The sequence below is a fragment of the Muscardinus avellanarius genome (genome assembly GCF_963383645.1).
Source record: "Muscardinus avellanarius genome assembly, chromosome: 3".
Taxonomy (NCBI): domain Eukaryota; kingdom Metazoa; phylum Chordata; class Mammalia; order Rodentia; family Gliridae; genus Muscardinus; species Muscardinus avellanarius.
In genome coordinates, this window is record NC_137788.1 from 167548631 (window position 1) to 167565336 (window position 16706).

Consider the following 16706-nt stretch of genomic DNA (forward strand, 5'->3'; position numbering starts at 1 on the left):
GTGGAAAGAAAGCAGGAAGACATGCTTACCAGACATGACAGGTTATTACACACCTACAAGAGGTGCTGAGGCAGGGATAGACAGTGGATGAGACAGGAGCGGGTGAGAGTGTCACAAGTTAACTGCAGGTGAAAGGCAAACAGCAATGTATCTAGCAGACAATGTAGGAGAATGCCTGTGCACAGACCCCTTAAACAAGACAGGAAGGCTGGGCGTAGTGGCGCACACTGGTAATCCCCGTGCTTGGGAGGCGGAGACTAGAGGATTGCACAGGTTCAAAGCCAGCTGTGCTGGCTTTAAGAGACCCTGTTTCCAAATAAAAATATAAAATAGGTCTGGGAGTGTAGCCCAAAGGTAGAAGGGCTTCCAGGAACCCCAGTACCATCAAAAATTAAAAATTAAAAAAAAAAAAAAAAAAAAAACAAGACAAGAGGAGCACAGCCACAAAGGGACGGAACTGGTCGACTCCGGAAGCAAAGCCTTCTGTCCATCGAGGCCCAAGAGGACAGCACAGGGCAGTCGTGTGGCAGAGCCAGTGGCCACCCAGGTAGGAAAGCCTAGCCCTGCCCACGGCTCTCCTCCCAGGCAGGAGATGCATCGCGTGTGTCCATCTCATCCCTACACCAGAGAAACTGGCCTCCATTCCCAGGGGCTCCCAAAGGAGCTGATGATCTGCTCACCGGGCCGAGAGTGCGTACCTGGGAGCCAGAGCCCACTGTTCCCGAACCTTGTACTGCCTGGACTAGACTGACAGGCGCAAAGGCACCTCGGTGCAGGGATGAAATGTAGGCGGTCTGTTCTTGGAGGGAAAGCGTGTGAGGACGGGGCCACTTGAGCGAGAGAAAGCCACGACGGCCTCACCTCCACCAGGGCAAACTTCTCCTCGCTCGTGTAGTTGTAGCGCGTGGCTCGCTCGTACTCCTCGGCGTTGTCGGGGCAGTCCTTGTTGGAGTACTTGTCAGTGGGGTGCACGAGCTTCCACGAGTACTGACGGGGGGGCACAAGAGGAGAGACAGCCCACGATGAGGCCAGGGACCGAGGCCAGCCTCCCAGACTTTACTGCGTTCCAAAAGCCAGCCAGCCAGCCTCTATCTCAATCACACACGCAAGCACGCACACCCACATGCGCGCAAACACACACAAACACACAAGCACATACACCCACATGTGTGCAAACACACAAGCACATACACCCACACCCATGCACACGTGCACACCCACACAAACATGCACACTCACACACACCCACACCCACACAAACACAGAAGCATGCACACATCTACACGCAAACACACCCACACAAACCCACACGCGTGCGCACACACACGCGCACACACACGCGCACACACACATACACACACACACACACACACACACACACAGGCAAAACCCTCTGGCCAATGACTTCACATCTAAGAACACACTAAGGGGTCCGGATCTAGAAGGACACGCACTACGTGCTGTGTGCATGGAGCTTCCTGCCACCCCATACTTCAGCATGATGTGTAATTAAAAGGCACCAATGAAAGTATTAAAAAAGAAAGACATACACCAGGCTGGGAGCCATGACACGTGTCATAATCCCAGCTGCTTAGGCCAGCAAGACTGTCTTAGAATAAAAGTCACCACTGTGGTGGCACAGGCCTATAATCCCAGTACTTGGGAGGCTGAGACAGGAGGATCGCAGTTCACAGCCAGCCTCAGCAACCTCCTGAGGCCCTCTGCAACTTAGTGAGACCCTGTTTCAAAATAAAAATAAGTTGCCAGGTGTGGTGGTACACCTTGTAATCCCAGTACTTGGGAGACTGAGACAGGAGGATGGTAGGTTCAAGGACAGCCTTGGCAAGTTATGATATTTTCACCAACCTACTGAGACCCTGTTTCAAAACAAAAATAAAGTAGGGCTGAGGGTGTAGCTCAGAGGTAGAATGGCCTTAGCATCATCCCCAGTACCACCAAATAAACAAATAAATAAATAAAACAACAGGGCTGGAAGTGAGACTCAGAGGTAGAATGCCTCTAGAGTCAATCTCCAGTACCATAAAAAATAAAGAATAAAAGGGATGTGAATATAGCTCAGTGGTAGAGCATCCCTCGGTTAAATCTCCAATTGAAAAAGAAAAGGAAAAAAAAAAATAAAAAAGAACAAGAAAAACACCAGGCAAGGTGGTCTGGCCACTGTGTGTTGCATATGTCAGTCTACAGGAAAAGAGAGTGTGCAAGTCAGGTGTGGGTGCACCCTAGACCCCAGTACCTGGGAGGCTAACAGGAGGGTTACAGGTTCAAGGGTAGTTCCATAACCTAAAGAAATCCTGTTTCTAAACTAAAGAGGCTGGGGGTGTAGTCAGAGGTAGCCCCTGGGTTCAATCTCCAGTATCAAAAAAAAAATTTTATATGGATACATATTCTTATTTCTAGGGCCACAGTTGTTTTTTGTTTTTTGTTTTTGGTGGTACTGGGGAGGGAACCTTTGAGCTACACCCCCAGCCATATTTTTCATTTCTGAATTTTGAAACAGGGTCTCACTGAGTTGTAGAGGGTCTCACTAAGTAGCTGAGGCTGGCCATGAACCGTGATTCTCCTGTCTCAGCCTCCCAAATGCTGGAATTACAAGTGTGAGCCACCACGCCCAGCTAGGGCCAAAGTTTTAAAAAGCTGAATTATTTATTCTTGACCCAATGACCAAAGTCAATGGAAAAGTTATGCCAGGCCCATTCCTGAAGTGCTCTGGAGGAAAAGCACTCCTAGCACTGAGGGCGGACATTTGGTCTGCACCTCCTCACGCGCCCGCGCCGCCTACCACTTCCATCACGTGTGCACTCCACTGCGACAGCAGCTGCAGGCCCTGCAGGGCCAGGTCAAAGAGCTTGCGGTACTCGGCGTCAGTCTTCTGGGCCTCTTGGCGGCCAGAGCCTGTGACCACCTGGCACACACAGGCACGGGCGTCAGGAGAGCAGCCAGGGGTCCACTTTCCCCCCAGCCCACTTAAGCAGTTGAGCTCACCGGCTGGCTTTTCTCTTACTACAACCAGCAGCTCATTTTAACGGTGGGACAGCAGTCCCTGGGAGGAAGGCAGGAAATGCACTTCTTTGGAGAAGTATAATCCAGCTGTCCTTGTTGTTTTAGACCTTCCCACTCGGTCTGTAAGTCCTGGGGTCTGGTGCCCTTATCCACCCTGCAGGCTGCACTACCATGGACCCAGGTGAGGTGGCACCTGTGCACAGGAGCTGCTCCAGCCCCACAGGGGTCTTCACTAGAGACGACACAGGCCCGAGGCACCTGGATGGCTAGGCCCTTTCTCAGTCGTCCTGGTTATGTGATGATCAGTATTGGTGGGCGAGAGACAAGGATGCTCATCGTCCTAGAATGCGTGCTAAGGAGCACAGAGCTGCTCTCCCCTCACAGCTGGGGCTGAAGAACCATAAGGTTCAACCAGGTCTGAAAGCCAGACAAGATCCCAGGCCCGACTATCCTCTGCACACACGCCAGCCATCCAAGCCGATGCTGGACCCTGGCCCAGCTGCTCCTCCTGGTCAACCTTCCCTGAGGCCGGCCCCACCCTCCTGTGGACTCCAAGTACCAGGAAACTCCACTGCGGAGGTGAGAGAATCCAGGTGGCCCAAAGGTAGACGCAAGCCTGGCTGCACAGCTGGAAGTATAGAGGCCCTGATGCAGAGGAGACTGCTTCTCCTGCTCCTCCTTCTGCTCCTCCTCCTCTTCTTTCTTCTCCTTCTGCTCCTCCTCCTTCTCCTCTCCTGCTCCTCCTCCTGCTCCTTCTCCGCCCCCTCCTCTTCCTCCTCCTCTTCCTTCTCCTCCTTCTCCTTCTCCTTCTCCTCTTCCTCCTGCTCCTCCTCCTCTCCACTCCAGGCCACCTCCCAGCTCCCACCCCCACTGCCCGCTGGGCTCTCCTCAGCCTTTTCATTGAGAATCTTACTCTGCTTTCCTCCTTTTTCAGTTCTGGGTTCAAACCCAAGGCCTTGCGTATGAGACCCAGCACTAACCACCAAGGGATCCCCAGACTTTCCCGTTATGCTTTCCCAAGGAAAAGCTGCGCTTGGTACAGCAGAATGGATACAGAAAATGCCAACTCCACTCCCTTGTAAGTTGCAGAGAGCTTCTGAAATGGTATTTTGACTTGTACTATGCTGTTTTTAAAGCAAGTAAAGTTAATACTCGGGGGCAGAGAGCACAGGGCGTCAGAGGCCTCCTCCGTGGCGCAGTGCACGCACCTCGCTGTTGCTGTAGCGGGCCAGCTCTGAGATAAAGCGCATGTGGTCCTCGCGGATCTGGATCATCTGCTCACAGATGTTGTACTGCGGGCTGCTGCTGGAGGAGGTGCACGTCCACCTGGGTGTGGAGGGGAAGTCCGTGTCACCTACACGGCCTCTCTTGTGCCCACACGGGGGTGACTGGGCATGCTTTCACACACCAGAGCCCCTCCAGTGGAGCTTAAATAAGTGAAACAAGGATTATTCAACAGGCCCCCTGTGGTCAAGTAATCTCCATTTTTCCTCTCTGGCCTCTGCAATCTCTGAGACAGAAAGGCACTTTGTCAAACTCCTGGTTGTGGTGACCAGAGGCTGGCGGAGGGTACAGTGCTCAGCAATCAAGGAAAGCATCCTGTGAGACTCAGAACTGCGCGGAATCTATAGCACAGTCCCATGTGCTGATCACATCTCTATTTGTGAACCACAGATCCTGGATAGCAGAGTTCAGCCAACTTTCTATTACAAGACCAGAGAGTAAACCTTTTAGGGCTCACAATCTACACTGTCTTACCTCTGTCACATGTCAATATTTTAACACAGCTTTTTAAAAATGAAAAGATCGCCAGGTATGGCAGTGCATGCATATCATCCCACTATTTGAGAGACTGAAACAGGAGGATTACAGGTTCAAGACCAGACTCAGCAACTTAGAAGGACTCTCAGCAACCTAGTGAGACTATTAAAACGGGGGGGGGGGGGCATTCTCAGCTCTGGAAACCTTACAAAACCAGGCGTTGGACTGACTTGGTCCTTAGGTGACAGTGTTGTAACTAAAACTCACGCAGGTGGGTTGTGAAGCGTTTATCAGCACACTACTGGCCCAGAAAGGTATTGTAGACTTCTGTATTCTCAGCTGGTACTGTCCAGAAGAAATCTCTGGCAGACGGAAATTTTTGAAAACTGCTCTCTAAGACAGTAGTCACTGACCACTGAACTTCGGGAATGTGATTATGTTACTAAGGAAATTTAAATTTTAGCTGTATTTTCCAATGAACTTAAATGCAAGTAACTATATGCAGCATAGACTATATACCACAGTGGATATTTAGTTCTCAAATGTTGAGAACGTCACAAATGTTATTTCTAGATCAATAAACAAAGCATTACAGAGCTGCCTGGGGGGAGACTGTGGGAATCTCCAGCTGGGCAGCTTTGTTCCTACCGAGATTTATTTTCCTCATAGTGGGCGCTGGTCTTGATGTATCTCGCCAGTTCTATTTGCATGTCCCCAAACAACGGCACCACCTGGAGCTGCTGTATTCAAACAAGAAAGGAGGGTCAACATGTACGTGTAATCCCAAACACATGAGCAAAAGGAAAATGACTCGTGCTAATAATCACGCTGGTCTGCTACTTCTGCAAATCACATACTGCAAAAATAACTCCTAAGTTCACTTTGAAAAGAAAAAAAAAATACAATTTAAGAACCAACATACATTAAAAAAAAAACATTCAAATATTAGAATTAACTTATCTGTTGCTACATTTTTGGTTATTAAAAAACAGTTGAGGCCGGGCGTGGTGGCACACGCTTGTAATCCCTGCACTTGGGAGGCTGAGACAGGAGGATCACACAGGTTCAAAACCAGCCTCAGCTACTTAGTGAGGCTCTCAGCAACTTAATGAAACCCTGTTTCCAAATAAAACTATAAAATAGGTCTGGGAGTATATCCCGGAAGTAGAAAGCCTCTGGGTTCTACCCCCAGTACCACCAAAAAAAACAGTTGAGGGCTGGGCATGGTGGTGGACACTTGTAATCCCAGTATTCGGGAGGCAGAGACAGAAGGATCACGGTTCATGGACAGCCTCAGCTACTTAGTGAGGCCCTTTGCAACTCAGTGCGACCCTATTTCAAAATAAAGAATTAAAAATAAGGCTGGGGGTGTTGCTCAGAGGTAGAATGCCCCTGGGTTCCATCCCTAGTACCGAAAACAAACAAACAAACAAAAAATTTGAGTTTTGGAATACTAACAAAGAATAACTATTAAAAAAAATTCAAGCCAGGAATGGTGCACAGCTGTAATCCCAGCACATGGGAGACTGGACAGGAGGATCGCAGATCCTCAGCAACTTGTAAGACTCTGTTTCAAAATAAAAAAATAAAAAGGGCTGGGGTTTAGCTCAGAGGTAAAATCCCCCTGGGATTAATCCTTTGTATGGAAGGAAGGAAGGTACATAAAGAAATAACTTGTAATAGCATACAAATTTTAAACTATGCATGCATAAATCTAACAAAAGATGTGCAAGACCTCAAAACAAAAAGCCCGGAGGTAGAAAGCCTCTGGGTTCCACCCCTAGTACCACCAAAACAAAAACAAATAAGAATAAGAATAAAAAACAGAGCTGGGGGTATAGTTTGGAGGTTGTATGCCCCTGGGTTCCATCCCCAGACCCACGGGGAAAAAAAAAAAAAAAAAAAAAGTGCAGTCCAACAGACCAGCATGACGTGCATTAGCAAAAACCCAGAAACTCAGGGTGCATGGACAGCACTATGGATAAGCAAGTCATTACAGAGACATGAAGCACTCACCACAACGAAAGCCCAAGAGCCATGGCTCAAGGCTTCAGCAGAGACGCAAAGCATGAAGATGGGGTACAAGCAGCCCTGGCCAAGAATGCGAATGACGAGGTGCCATCTGCCTCAGGTGCACCGGAGAGCAGGGGAGCGCAGCCGGGGGAGAATGAGCACCTCCACCCGCCCCCACACTGCTTCCCAGGCATCACAAGCCCCGGGTTCAGGCAACCAAATGTGATCTAATGAACTCACCTTGAAGTACTTGTCGATTTTGGACAAGTTTATTCTTTTCTTGGCATCTAGTTTATAGATGTTACTGACACTCCCATCCATCAAGTACAGACCAAAGCCCATGACCTGAAAACCACATAGCGGTGAGATAACGCTCAGACCTGTGAACTCACCCCACATATATACTGTTATAACACTGCAATCACACATCACTTTTATTTATTTATTTTGTGGTACTGGAAATAGAACCCAGGGTCCTTCTGCCTCCAGGTTAAACCTGACCCATTTTATTTTTATATTTATTTTTATTTTTTGCGGTACTGAGGATGGAACCCAGGGGCATTCTACCTCTAAGCTACATCTCCAGCCCTATTTATTTTTACTTGTAAACAGGGTCTCACTAAGTTGCAGAGGGCCTTGCTAAATTACTGAGGCTGGCTGTGAACTTGTAATCCTCCTGTCTCAGCCTCCCAAGTACTAGAGTCGCGTACCACCATGCCCAGCTTCTGAGTCATCCAGAAGTGATTCAAAGCAAATGGGGGGATGTGCACGAGTTCTATGCCAGTGTGCTGCCATTTTACTTAAGGCCTTGAACATCCATAAGTTCTGGAACTCAGAGTCCTGGAACCAGTTCCCCAAGGACACAAAAGCTAAATATATTAATTCCTAGGAATCATACCTTTAACAAGTGAAATACTAAATATAACCTCTGCTCAAAGCAGACTAATGCTAAGAGAACTTTTGACCCAGGGCCTCTGGATTCACAGGCCCCTTCTCACAGGCTGGCATATGGCTGAGCAGCGTGTGCGCGCTCGAACACACGCACGCACGCACGCACGCACGCACACATGCGCACGCACAGCAGCATGGGGTAAGAAAAGGCTGGCCGAGGCTTTAGATGAAGCACGGCTCCGTTCACTGCTCTGTGGCCCAGCTGCCACCCACACTACCTTGAGCAGCATGTGCTTCTCACTGGGTGTCAGATACATCCGGCTCTCGTAGTAGTCCACACACAGATTCACGATGTCTGCCAGGAGCTCCTCATAGCCAGAAATCACCTCAAGCTGCTGCTGCAGAGACTGAAACAGAGAGAAGACCGTGCTGCGGCCTGCTCCTGGACCACTACCACCGCCACCGTGCAGGGCTAAGCCTCACCTGGGTGATCTTGTTGTGGTTGGCCAGGAACATGGATAGATTCTGTGACTCCTGGATGGACTGCGGGTCCGCCATTTTACGTAAAAACTGAGCAGCCCTTGAGAGCAAAGAGAGTTGATCTCAAAACACACCCACACACTGATTAAAGGAAAAGTATCTACAGGAGTGCGGATCATAGCAGTGGTGATGGTTTCAGCCTCCTGGAGCACCTGGCCCTGGGCTCCCGCTGCCTCCTTGGCCACTAGCTGTGCGTTACAGCTCTGGGCAGCTTACTACCTTGCTGTCCACAGCTGAGAGGCTCCTCAGGGGCCTGCACACTGCTGCTTCTGTGCTGGCATATGTCCCCCTCGCCTAGGCAAGGGGCTCCCAGCCTACCCTGTGATTCTCAGAAGCCCTGCACGAAGATGGCCATCCCTGTTGAGGTTGTTTGCTGGGAACCCTCTGGACTACCACGCCTCTCTACAAAACACACCTGACCCTGGCCAGCTTCTCTAGGACTACTGGTGCTCCAAACTCCAGGGTTCTGGTTCTACCATCCATTTGGAGCTATACCATCAGCTACACCATCTGATGTACACGAAAGACTTAAAGTAAGGCGCCACAATCCTGCAAGGTGCATGCCAAGCCCTGAGGCCCAGCAAAAGGTTGCGAGGGCAGGACGAGAGCCAGGACACAGCATGCCTGGGGCCGTCCCCCAAGAAGCAAAGGACCTTCCACAGAGGAGCTATGGCGTCACCTAGACCCCGGGGTTGAATTAAAGGACATTTCCATGATGAAGACTGATGATAGACTCACACACCATTTCTTCCCTCCCCCTTCCTCATGAGCAAGCCGGACGTGCCCAGAGCAGTGGCCACTCCGCCTCCCTGTGGTCAGCTGTGGTCCTGTGGTAAGGGACCGGGAGCTGGGCCATGGTTCCCTTCTACAGGAGCGTGTAGACCTCATTTCCCCTTCCTCTCTGCTGACTGGAGTGCAGACATGGCAGCTGCAGCTCACAGGCCACGGTGGACAAGGGAAGCCCTTGCAAACCATGGACCCCAAGTCAGAGCTTTACAGGTGAAAGAAAAACGAATCACATTTATGCCACTATTATTTCTATGGTTTTTGTTTGTCTGTCTGTTTGTAGTACTGGGAACCATTTTTATTTTTATTTTGAAACAGATTCTCACTGAGTTCCTAAAGCTGGCCATGAACTTGTGATCCTCATATCTCAGCCTCCCAAGAACTGGGATTATAGGTGTGTGACAGACACCAGCCTGGCTACATTATTTTTATTGCACCCAGCAACTAAAAATGAATAAATAACTATGTGGGGAAGGGGCTTGGAGTCTGGGAAGGTGAGCCAACAGAGGGTCCCTGAGGTCAAGAAGCAGCTGAGGAGGCACGCGGGTCCCCAGGACCACTCCCTTGTGCTCAAGGATGGGGCTGGGTTGCTGTCAGGGCCTCCTACCCGCTCTGAGCCTTCCTCCATGTGGCCCCAGCAGGAGGAGCTGCCCTCAGAAGCTGCCTCTGTCTAGCCTCCCTGCAGTGCTTGCCACAGACTTGGAATCCAGACACTCTCATCAAATGGGACAGCTTCAGACGTTCCCACCTGATAAGAGCTAACGGGTCCAGGTCATTCCCTCGTTTGGAAGCTCTGGGCTGCCACGCAGAGCTGATCTGAGGCAACGGGTGGCCACACTGATTTCACACCAACGATGCTTAACATTCAGAACAACTCACGTGGCTCCCACCGCAGCTTCCTGCAATCTGCTACCTTGTCGTCCGGAGTCGGTTTTATGATAAAGACAGCAGCAGCTGCACAATCCCAGATACATAAGTACAGCATATTCTGATGCAAATTAAAATCTCTTCCAATTTAGCATTAGAATTAAAATTCCTTGCTTACTGGAAGAAAAAGAAGTTGGCATCTCATTCCAGCCAAACATGTCTCCAATGAAACACAGGCTTAGTAAAGAAAATCCACTAAGTCAGCTGGCTCAGTACCACAACCCCCACAGTGAGTGTTCTGGAAGCGTTTCCAGTTCTCCCCACTAGGGCTCCATGTGCTTCGACCCCCAAGACTCATGTGTTGGAGCCTGATCCCCAGGGCAGAGGAACCAGGAGGTGACATGGAGCCTTTGAAAAGTGGGTGGGAAGAGGTGGGGAGTTCTTAGTTTAGATTGGTTAGTGCCACGGTCCTGCAAAGAATTAAAAGAAGTGGGGGTGTAATTCCAGTACTTGGGAGGCCGAAAGAGGAGGATCACAGGTTTGACATCAGCCGTATCAGCCTAAAAGAGATTAAGGTGTTTCTCGGGATTCTGGGTAGTGTTCCCAAGAGGAGTGTCATCAAATTCTGAGTGCAACTCCTCAATCTTCTGGTTTCCCTTTTGTTTTTACCAGGAATTGAATCCAGAGGCATTCTACCTCTGAGCTACATCCCCATCCCTTTTTATTTTTTTATTTTGAAAAGGGATCTCATCAAGGTGCTGAGGATCCTACTATATTCTGAAGCTAGTCTAGAAGCTGTGATCCTCTTGTCTCAGCCAGCCAAGTTTTGGGGTCACAGTGTGCGCCACTGTGTCCAGCTTGGTTTCCTGTTTAGCTATGTGATTCTTTTTGTGTGTGTGTGTGGGTCTGGGGATTGAACTACCTTCGAGCTACACCCCCTGCCCTAATTTTTATTCTTTATTTTGAAAAAGGGTCTCATTAAGTAGCTGAGACTGTCCGCGAACCGCAATCCTCCAGTCTCCACCTCCTGAATGCTGGGATTACAAGTGTGCATCACCACGCCCGGCTGCGATGTGATTCTTCAATCCTTAATGAACTCCTACTACTGTAAGCAGCCACAGGTGATACAGTGGTGGGGAGGGCCTAACCAGAGCCTGAGCTGCACTGTTTGCCTTAGGCCTCCAAAGCTGTCAGAAACAGACCTCTTCCCTTTATAAGATTAGGCTCCCTCATGTTTTATTTTATTTGTTTTTGGTTTTTTTGGTGATGGTACTGGGGTTCCTGAAAGCCCTTCTACCTCCGGGATACACTCCCACAGGCTACACTCCCAGACCTATTTTTTAACTTTTTTAAATGTGGAAACAGGGTCTCTTAAGCCAGCATGGCTGGCTCCGAACCAGCGCGATCCTCCTGTCTCAGCCTCCCAAGCGCAGGGATGACAAGCGTGCGCCACCACGCCCGGCCTCCCTCATGTTTTATAATAGTAAAAGGTGACTAACACACTCCTGCTGGTCTCTTCTACCTTCAAAATGAAAACCACCATGGAGGAGAGCTATCCAGAAGACCTGGAAGCCCAAGGTGACCCTGTAGCACCGCGACAGTTCACGTGATGAGTCTGTACACTGCCATGATGTTGTGTGTGCAAAGAATGCTGGGCCCATGAGTGAGAACAGGGGTCCTGGCTTCTGCTGAGAACCACAGCTCCAATGCCCAAGGGATCCCTGTGGCTGCGGAACCCCACTGCTCCCCCACCAAGATGTTCCCCAGGCCAAACACCTGCACTCTGTGAGCAGGGACTGGTCCCGTCTGTCTGCCGGCTGCCTGAGCCTGGCTGGGCTCACCTCTTGTACGCTGAATGGTCATTCTTCACGCTGCATTTCATGTTCTTCAGCTCGTCCAGGACCGCAAACATATTGATGAACTTGCCAAGTGTGATCAGGTAGGCTTCTGACACGAAGTCCTTCCTCCGCTCGGCATGACACAAGCGTCTCACCTCCCCACAGAAACGCTCGATGGCATTCCTCTGAACAGGAGGAGGAGCAGGAGAGCCCAGGTCAGTGATGTGTGGGTCCAGGCCCCGGCTTCAAGCACAGTTCTGCGCTCACTGTTCCGTACTAAGAAAGCACCCAGCCCGAGGCTTAGGACGTCTCTGCGGCTCAGGCAGAGGCTCCTGTGGGCGGAGTAACGCCCGGGCCTTGGCTCTGCAACAACCATTAGCATTTTGCCCTTTGCCAGCTTTGCGCCTACATGAAAAGAACTTTGTAGTTATTCCATAAGTGACCAAAGCGAAGTGTCCAATAAAACATCCACGATACAGATGCCACGGCTCTCAGATGGGGAAAGTGGGAGAGCTCTTTCCTCTTGGCAACTTTTAGATAAAACCAACGTTCATCTTCTAGTCAGTTCTACCTTTTTCCTTTACTAAATGAAAATTACAATAAAAAATAGTTAAGAGACATTTCCAAAGAACTTCTTTAAAGAGCCAACAAACGTCTTCTCTGGGGTCACTTTTTGTTTTACTAAAGGGTCAAGGGAGGCCATAGCCAGGGCAGAGAGCACCAAGAATGACAGTCAAAGAGGCTAAGAACAGAAAACGGTCTGAAAACCAGATGAGGCACAAGCACAAATTGGCAGGAAGTCAAATTGTGGTAAGTAAGCCAGGCACGGCGATGCACACCTGTAACCCCAGGACTTGGGAGGCGGGGAGAGGAGGACTGTAGATTTGAGGACTGCCTCAGCAACCTAGCGGCCGTGCAAGACCCTCTTTCAAAACAAAAAATAAAAAGGGCTGGGGTGCTGCCTGGAGGAAGAATGCCACTGGGTTGAATCCTCAATACCACGAAACAAAATGTTGTACTCAGAACTGAGATAGGATAGAAAAGAAATAAAGATCAGTAAAAAGGAGACTGCAACTTCAATTTAAAGTCATGTGCTAATGTCCTTCTCTCCCCAGGCCAGTTTTCCTTCCAGGCCTGTAAGTCCCGGATTCTTTTTTTTCTTTTTGCGAGTCTAGGGATGGAACCCAGGGGTATTCGACCTCTGAGCTACAACTCCAGCCCTATTTTTTATTCTTTACTTTGAAACAAGGTCTCACAAAGTTGCAGAGGGCCTCACTAAGTAGCTGAGGCTGTCTGTGAACTGTGATCCTCCTGTCTCAGCCTCCCAAATGCTGAGGTTGCAAGCAGGCGCCACCACACGTGGCTCCAAATTCTTGATTAATCTATAAATCTTAAAAGTGACCATAAATTCCCTTATGAAATTTTTGCCCTGCACACTGTTAGTTGGCTTATACAATGTACTAACATTTAAATTTTTAGAACAGACTAAATAAAGGAAGATATAATAATTTAAAAAGCCTACAGAACAGGGCACACTTTGATAAAAGGGAAGATACAATGAGGACCTGCAGACCCACACGCCATCTGTGACGGAGGCGGATGGCATCCCCACGCCCACCCCTCATGGGATCTGCTGTAAGGAGGACCATGAAGACTCCAAAGTCTGTGTCAAGTATGTCTTTTCACCTCTGAATTTCTAATAAAGCCCGTCCTTTTTGCTAAAACCTGACTCTCTTCTGCAATGTGTCAGAGCAGAAGTCTCCTCTGCCTCTGGAGAGACCCTGCAGAATCCCCTTGTGGTCACTGAGAGCTGGCTTCCATGGAGAAAATGCAAATTACAAAGAAGTAAAACACAGAAGTGATTCCTCTAAATGGTGAGCAAAGTTTTGCCTGTCAAGGACTGGGAGGAGGCCAGCATCTGCCTCGCAGCACTAAACCCCTGGGATTCCTCTGCTGTTTTACCTGGAAGTACATAAAATTCATCAGTTTCGTGACCTCAGGCTCCAGGACCTCCACGGTTTTCTCGTATATTTCCACTCTGTTCGGCTGTTCGTTACATTTCACCTGGGGTGAAGATACAGCGTGCTATGAAAAGGCGTCCATGCAACTAAGGGCAGCCTGGGGCTGCGAGGCTGGCACCCCTGGACTTGGCAGGAGGCAAGGGCGGCGGGCAGGCTACCTGTGGGATGGCCCGTGAGCAGCTCCTCCAGGTGTACAACATGACTGCATATTCTTGGCCTTCCTCCAGCATCTCATTCTGCAAGACACATGGGGCAAATCAAAGAGACACAGGGCCACAGGCACAAAGCAGGAGATGCCAAACTGGTGAGACCCAGACAAAGCGCTGCAAACTCTCCTGACTCTCCCTATGCGGGGCTAAAGGCCACACGCCAAAAACCAGCTGCAAGGAGGCTGCTGAGGCCGCAGGGCCACGACCACCCCAAGCATCCCACAGCGTCTGCGAGCTGAACGGACGTGAGAGGGACGCACAGGCACCTGTGAGGGCCGGACATCAAGGGCAGGCACCATGGGCAGCACCTCAGCTCGCTCAGCTGAACAACCTGATGCTGGGGTGCAGGGCCAGGGCCAGGGCGAGAGCACACGGATCCCCACACGGTCTCTTTTCTGCCTCACCCCAAACCTCCTGGTTCATAGACAGAACCCAGAGACAGGGCTGCTAACCCTACACGTATGGGGACAAAGTTTGATGTATTCCCATAGCATTTAAATCCAGTATAGCAGCCGGGCGTCGTGGTGCACGCTTATAATCCCAGCATTTGGGAGGCTGAGACTGAAGGATCGCAGTTCACGGACAGCCTCAGCTACTTAGTGAGGCCCTCTGCAACTCAGTGAGACCCCGTTTCAAAATAAAGAATAAAAAATTGGGCAGGGGTTGTAGCTCAGAGGTCAAATGCCTCTGGGTTCTAGCCCCAGACCCACAAAACAAAACAAAACAAATAAATCCAGTATAGTTGGGTGTGGTGGCGCATGCTTGTAATCCCAGTACTTGGGAGGCTGAGACAGAAGGATTGCAGGTTTGTGGCCAGCCTCAGCTTAGTAAGGCCCTGTCTAAAAAAAGTAAAAATAGCGCCGGGCATGGTGGCACACGCTTGTAATCCCCGCACTTGGGAGGCAAAGACAGAAGGATCGCGCAGGTTCGAAGCCAGCGGCGCTGGCTTAAGAGACCCTGTTTCCAAAAATTAAAAAATTGGTCTGGGAGTATAGCCCGGAGGTAGAAGGGCTTCCAGGAACTCCAGTAGCACAAAATAAATAAATAAAATAAAAATAAAAATAAAGCCGGACATGGTGGCACATGTTTGTTAATACTAGCATTCGGGAGGCTGAGACCAGAGGATCGTGGTTCGTGGACAGCCTCAACTACTTAGTGAGGCCCTTTGCAACTCAGTGAGACCCTGTTTCAAAATAAAGAATAAAAAATAGGGCAAGGGGTATAACTCAGAGGTAGAATGCCCCCGGGTTCCATCCCCAGACCCACAAAAATAAATAAATAAATAAATAAATAAATAAATAATCTAGTCCAACACCTCCAAAAGAGGACTGCTGCCGTTTTACTTTTATTTTGTTGTGTGAGTGTGTGTGTGAGCGTGTGCGTGTGTGTGTGTGTGTGTGTGTGTGTGTGTGTGTGTTACTGGAAATGGAACTCAGGGGTATTCCATCTCTGAGCTAAATCACCAACCGTATTTTATTCTTTATTTTGAAACAGGATCTCATTAAGTTGCGGAGGAGGCCTCACTAAGTTGTTGAGGCTGGTTGTGAACCTTTGATCCTCCTGCCTCAGCCTCCCAAGTACTGAGATTATACGTGTGCATCACTACACTCACTTGATCAACATTTTAAAAACACTGCTTTTGTAAACTTCAGTACTCGGGAGGCTGAGACAGGAGGATGGAAGGTTTGAGGCCAGCCTCAACAGCTTAGTGAGGCCCTGAGCATCATGGTGAGACCCAAGGAGAGACTGAGCACTAAGCAGGAGACGCTCTCAGAATGTCAGCAAGGCTTCCTTCTGCCCCTGCTGCGAAATTCGCAGAGAGCGCATGTATTGCTTTTATAATAAGAAAAACAAAAGACTTTCTTTAAACTCTACACATTTCATTTAATTTCTTCTCCTTTTCCTCACAACGTAGCAGGGCAATAACTGAAAAAGTATGTATTTGCCGTTCAACTCTGCCCCCACCAGGGGCACCACACCCGCAGCACATTACCATGCCGGAGTGGACCGTGGCTTGCTCGATGTATCTTGCGATGCCCGTGACGAAGGCGTTTCTGTCCTCAAAGTTGGTGTTGAAGTTGGGCTGCAGGGAAGAGAAAGGCCGTCAGGTGGATGCGAGGCCTGGGCCCAGCCCCGTGCCCACAGCGCTCAGGACCTACCTGGTAGAGCAGAGAGGACGGCGGGGGCTCGATGCAGGGCTGCTGGTCGGGCAGAGGCAGCTCCTCCAGGAGGTCCACATTGGAGAGCGCATCCTCTAGCGTCACCTGAGCCGCCATGCTGGGCCAGAAAACAGAGCACCTGTCCTGTGAGCAAGGAGGGAGCGGGACCTCGGCATGGCTCCGAGTGATGCTGGGCGCCCATCCCTCCTCCTGCAAGGTGCTGGTACAGTCTGTAATCCAAGTACTCGGGAGGGTAAGCTAGGACATAGAGTGGCTAGTATTTCCACATTTTACTACAAGTAGTAACAAACTGGTTCTAACTAGGCTGTGAAAAATTAATAAACATGTACTTTGTAATCTTCAGAGCAGTTTTTTTGAGGAGTAGTACTAGGGATTAAACCCAGGGGCCCTCTACCTCCAAGCCATACCCCAGCCCTATTTAATTAATTAATTAATTTATTTATTTATTTTTGCAAGTCTGGGGATGGAACCCAGGGGCATTTGACCTCCGAGCTACACCCCCTGCCCTATTTTTTATTCTTTATTTTGAAACAGGGTCTCACTGAGTTGTGCAGGGCCTCACTAAGTAGCTGAGGCTGT

General features: G+C 49.6%; 1 protein-coding gene across 6 annotated transcripts in view; it reads right to left on the reverse strand.

Moving 5' to 3' along the window:
- CYFIP1 (cytoplasmic FMR1 interacting protein 1) overlaps positions 1–16223 on the reverse strand; it is a gene marked incomplete at both ends in the record, with an annotated part of 50388 nt that extends 34165 nt beyond the window's left edge. For 3 of the 6 annotated variants that reach the window (XM_080692583.1, XM_080692584.1, XM_080692582.1), the window contains 12 exons: positions 862–987; positions 2801–2923; positions 4230–4347; positions 5431–5522; positions 7036–7140; positions 7965–8093; positions 8170–8266; positions 11721–11902; positions 13680–13781; positions 13897–13974; positions 15941–16030; positions 16107–16223. In XM_080692583.1, coding sequence (XP_080548709.1) covers positions 862–987; positions 2801–2923; positions 4230–4347; positions 5431–5522; positions 7036–7140; positions 7965–8093; positions 8170–8266; positions 11721–11902; positions 13680–13781; positions 13897–13974; positions 15941–16030; positions 16107–16223 — 1359 coding nt within the window. The remainder of the gene's footprint in view (positions 1–861; positions 988–2800; positions 2924–4229; positions 4348–5430; positions 5523–7035; positions 7141–7964; positions 8094–8169; positions 8267–11720; positions 11903–13679; positions 13782–13896; positions 13975–15940; positions 16031–16106) is intronic. The other 3 variants (XM_080692586.1, XM_080692585.1, XM_080692587.1) reach the window with 3 other exon arrangements.
- Positions 16224–16706: the final 483 nt, after the last annotated feature.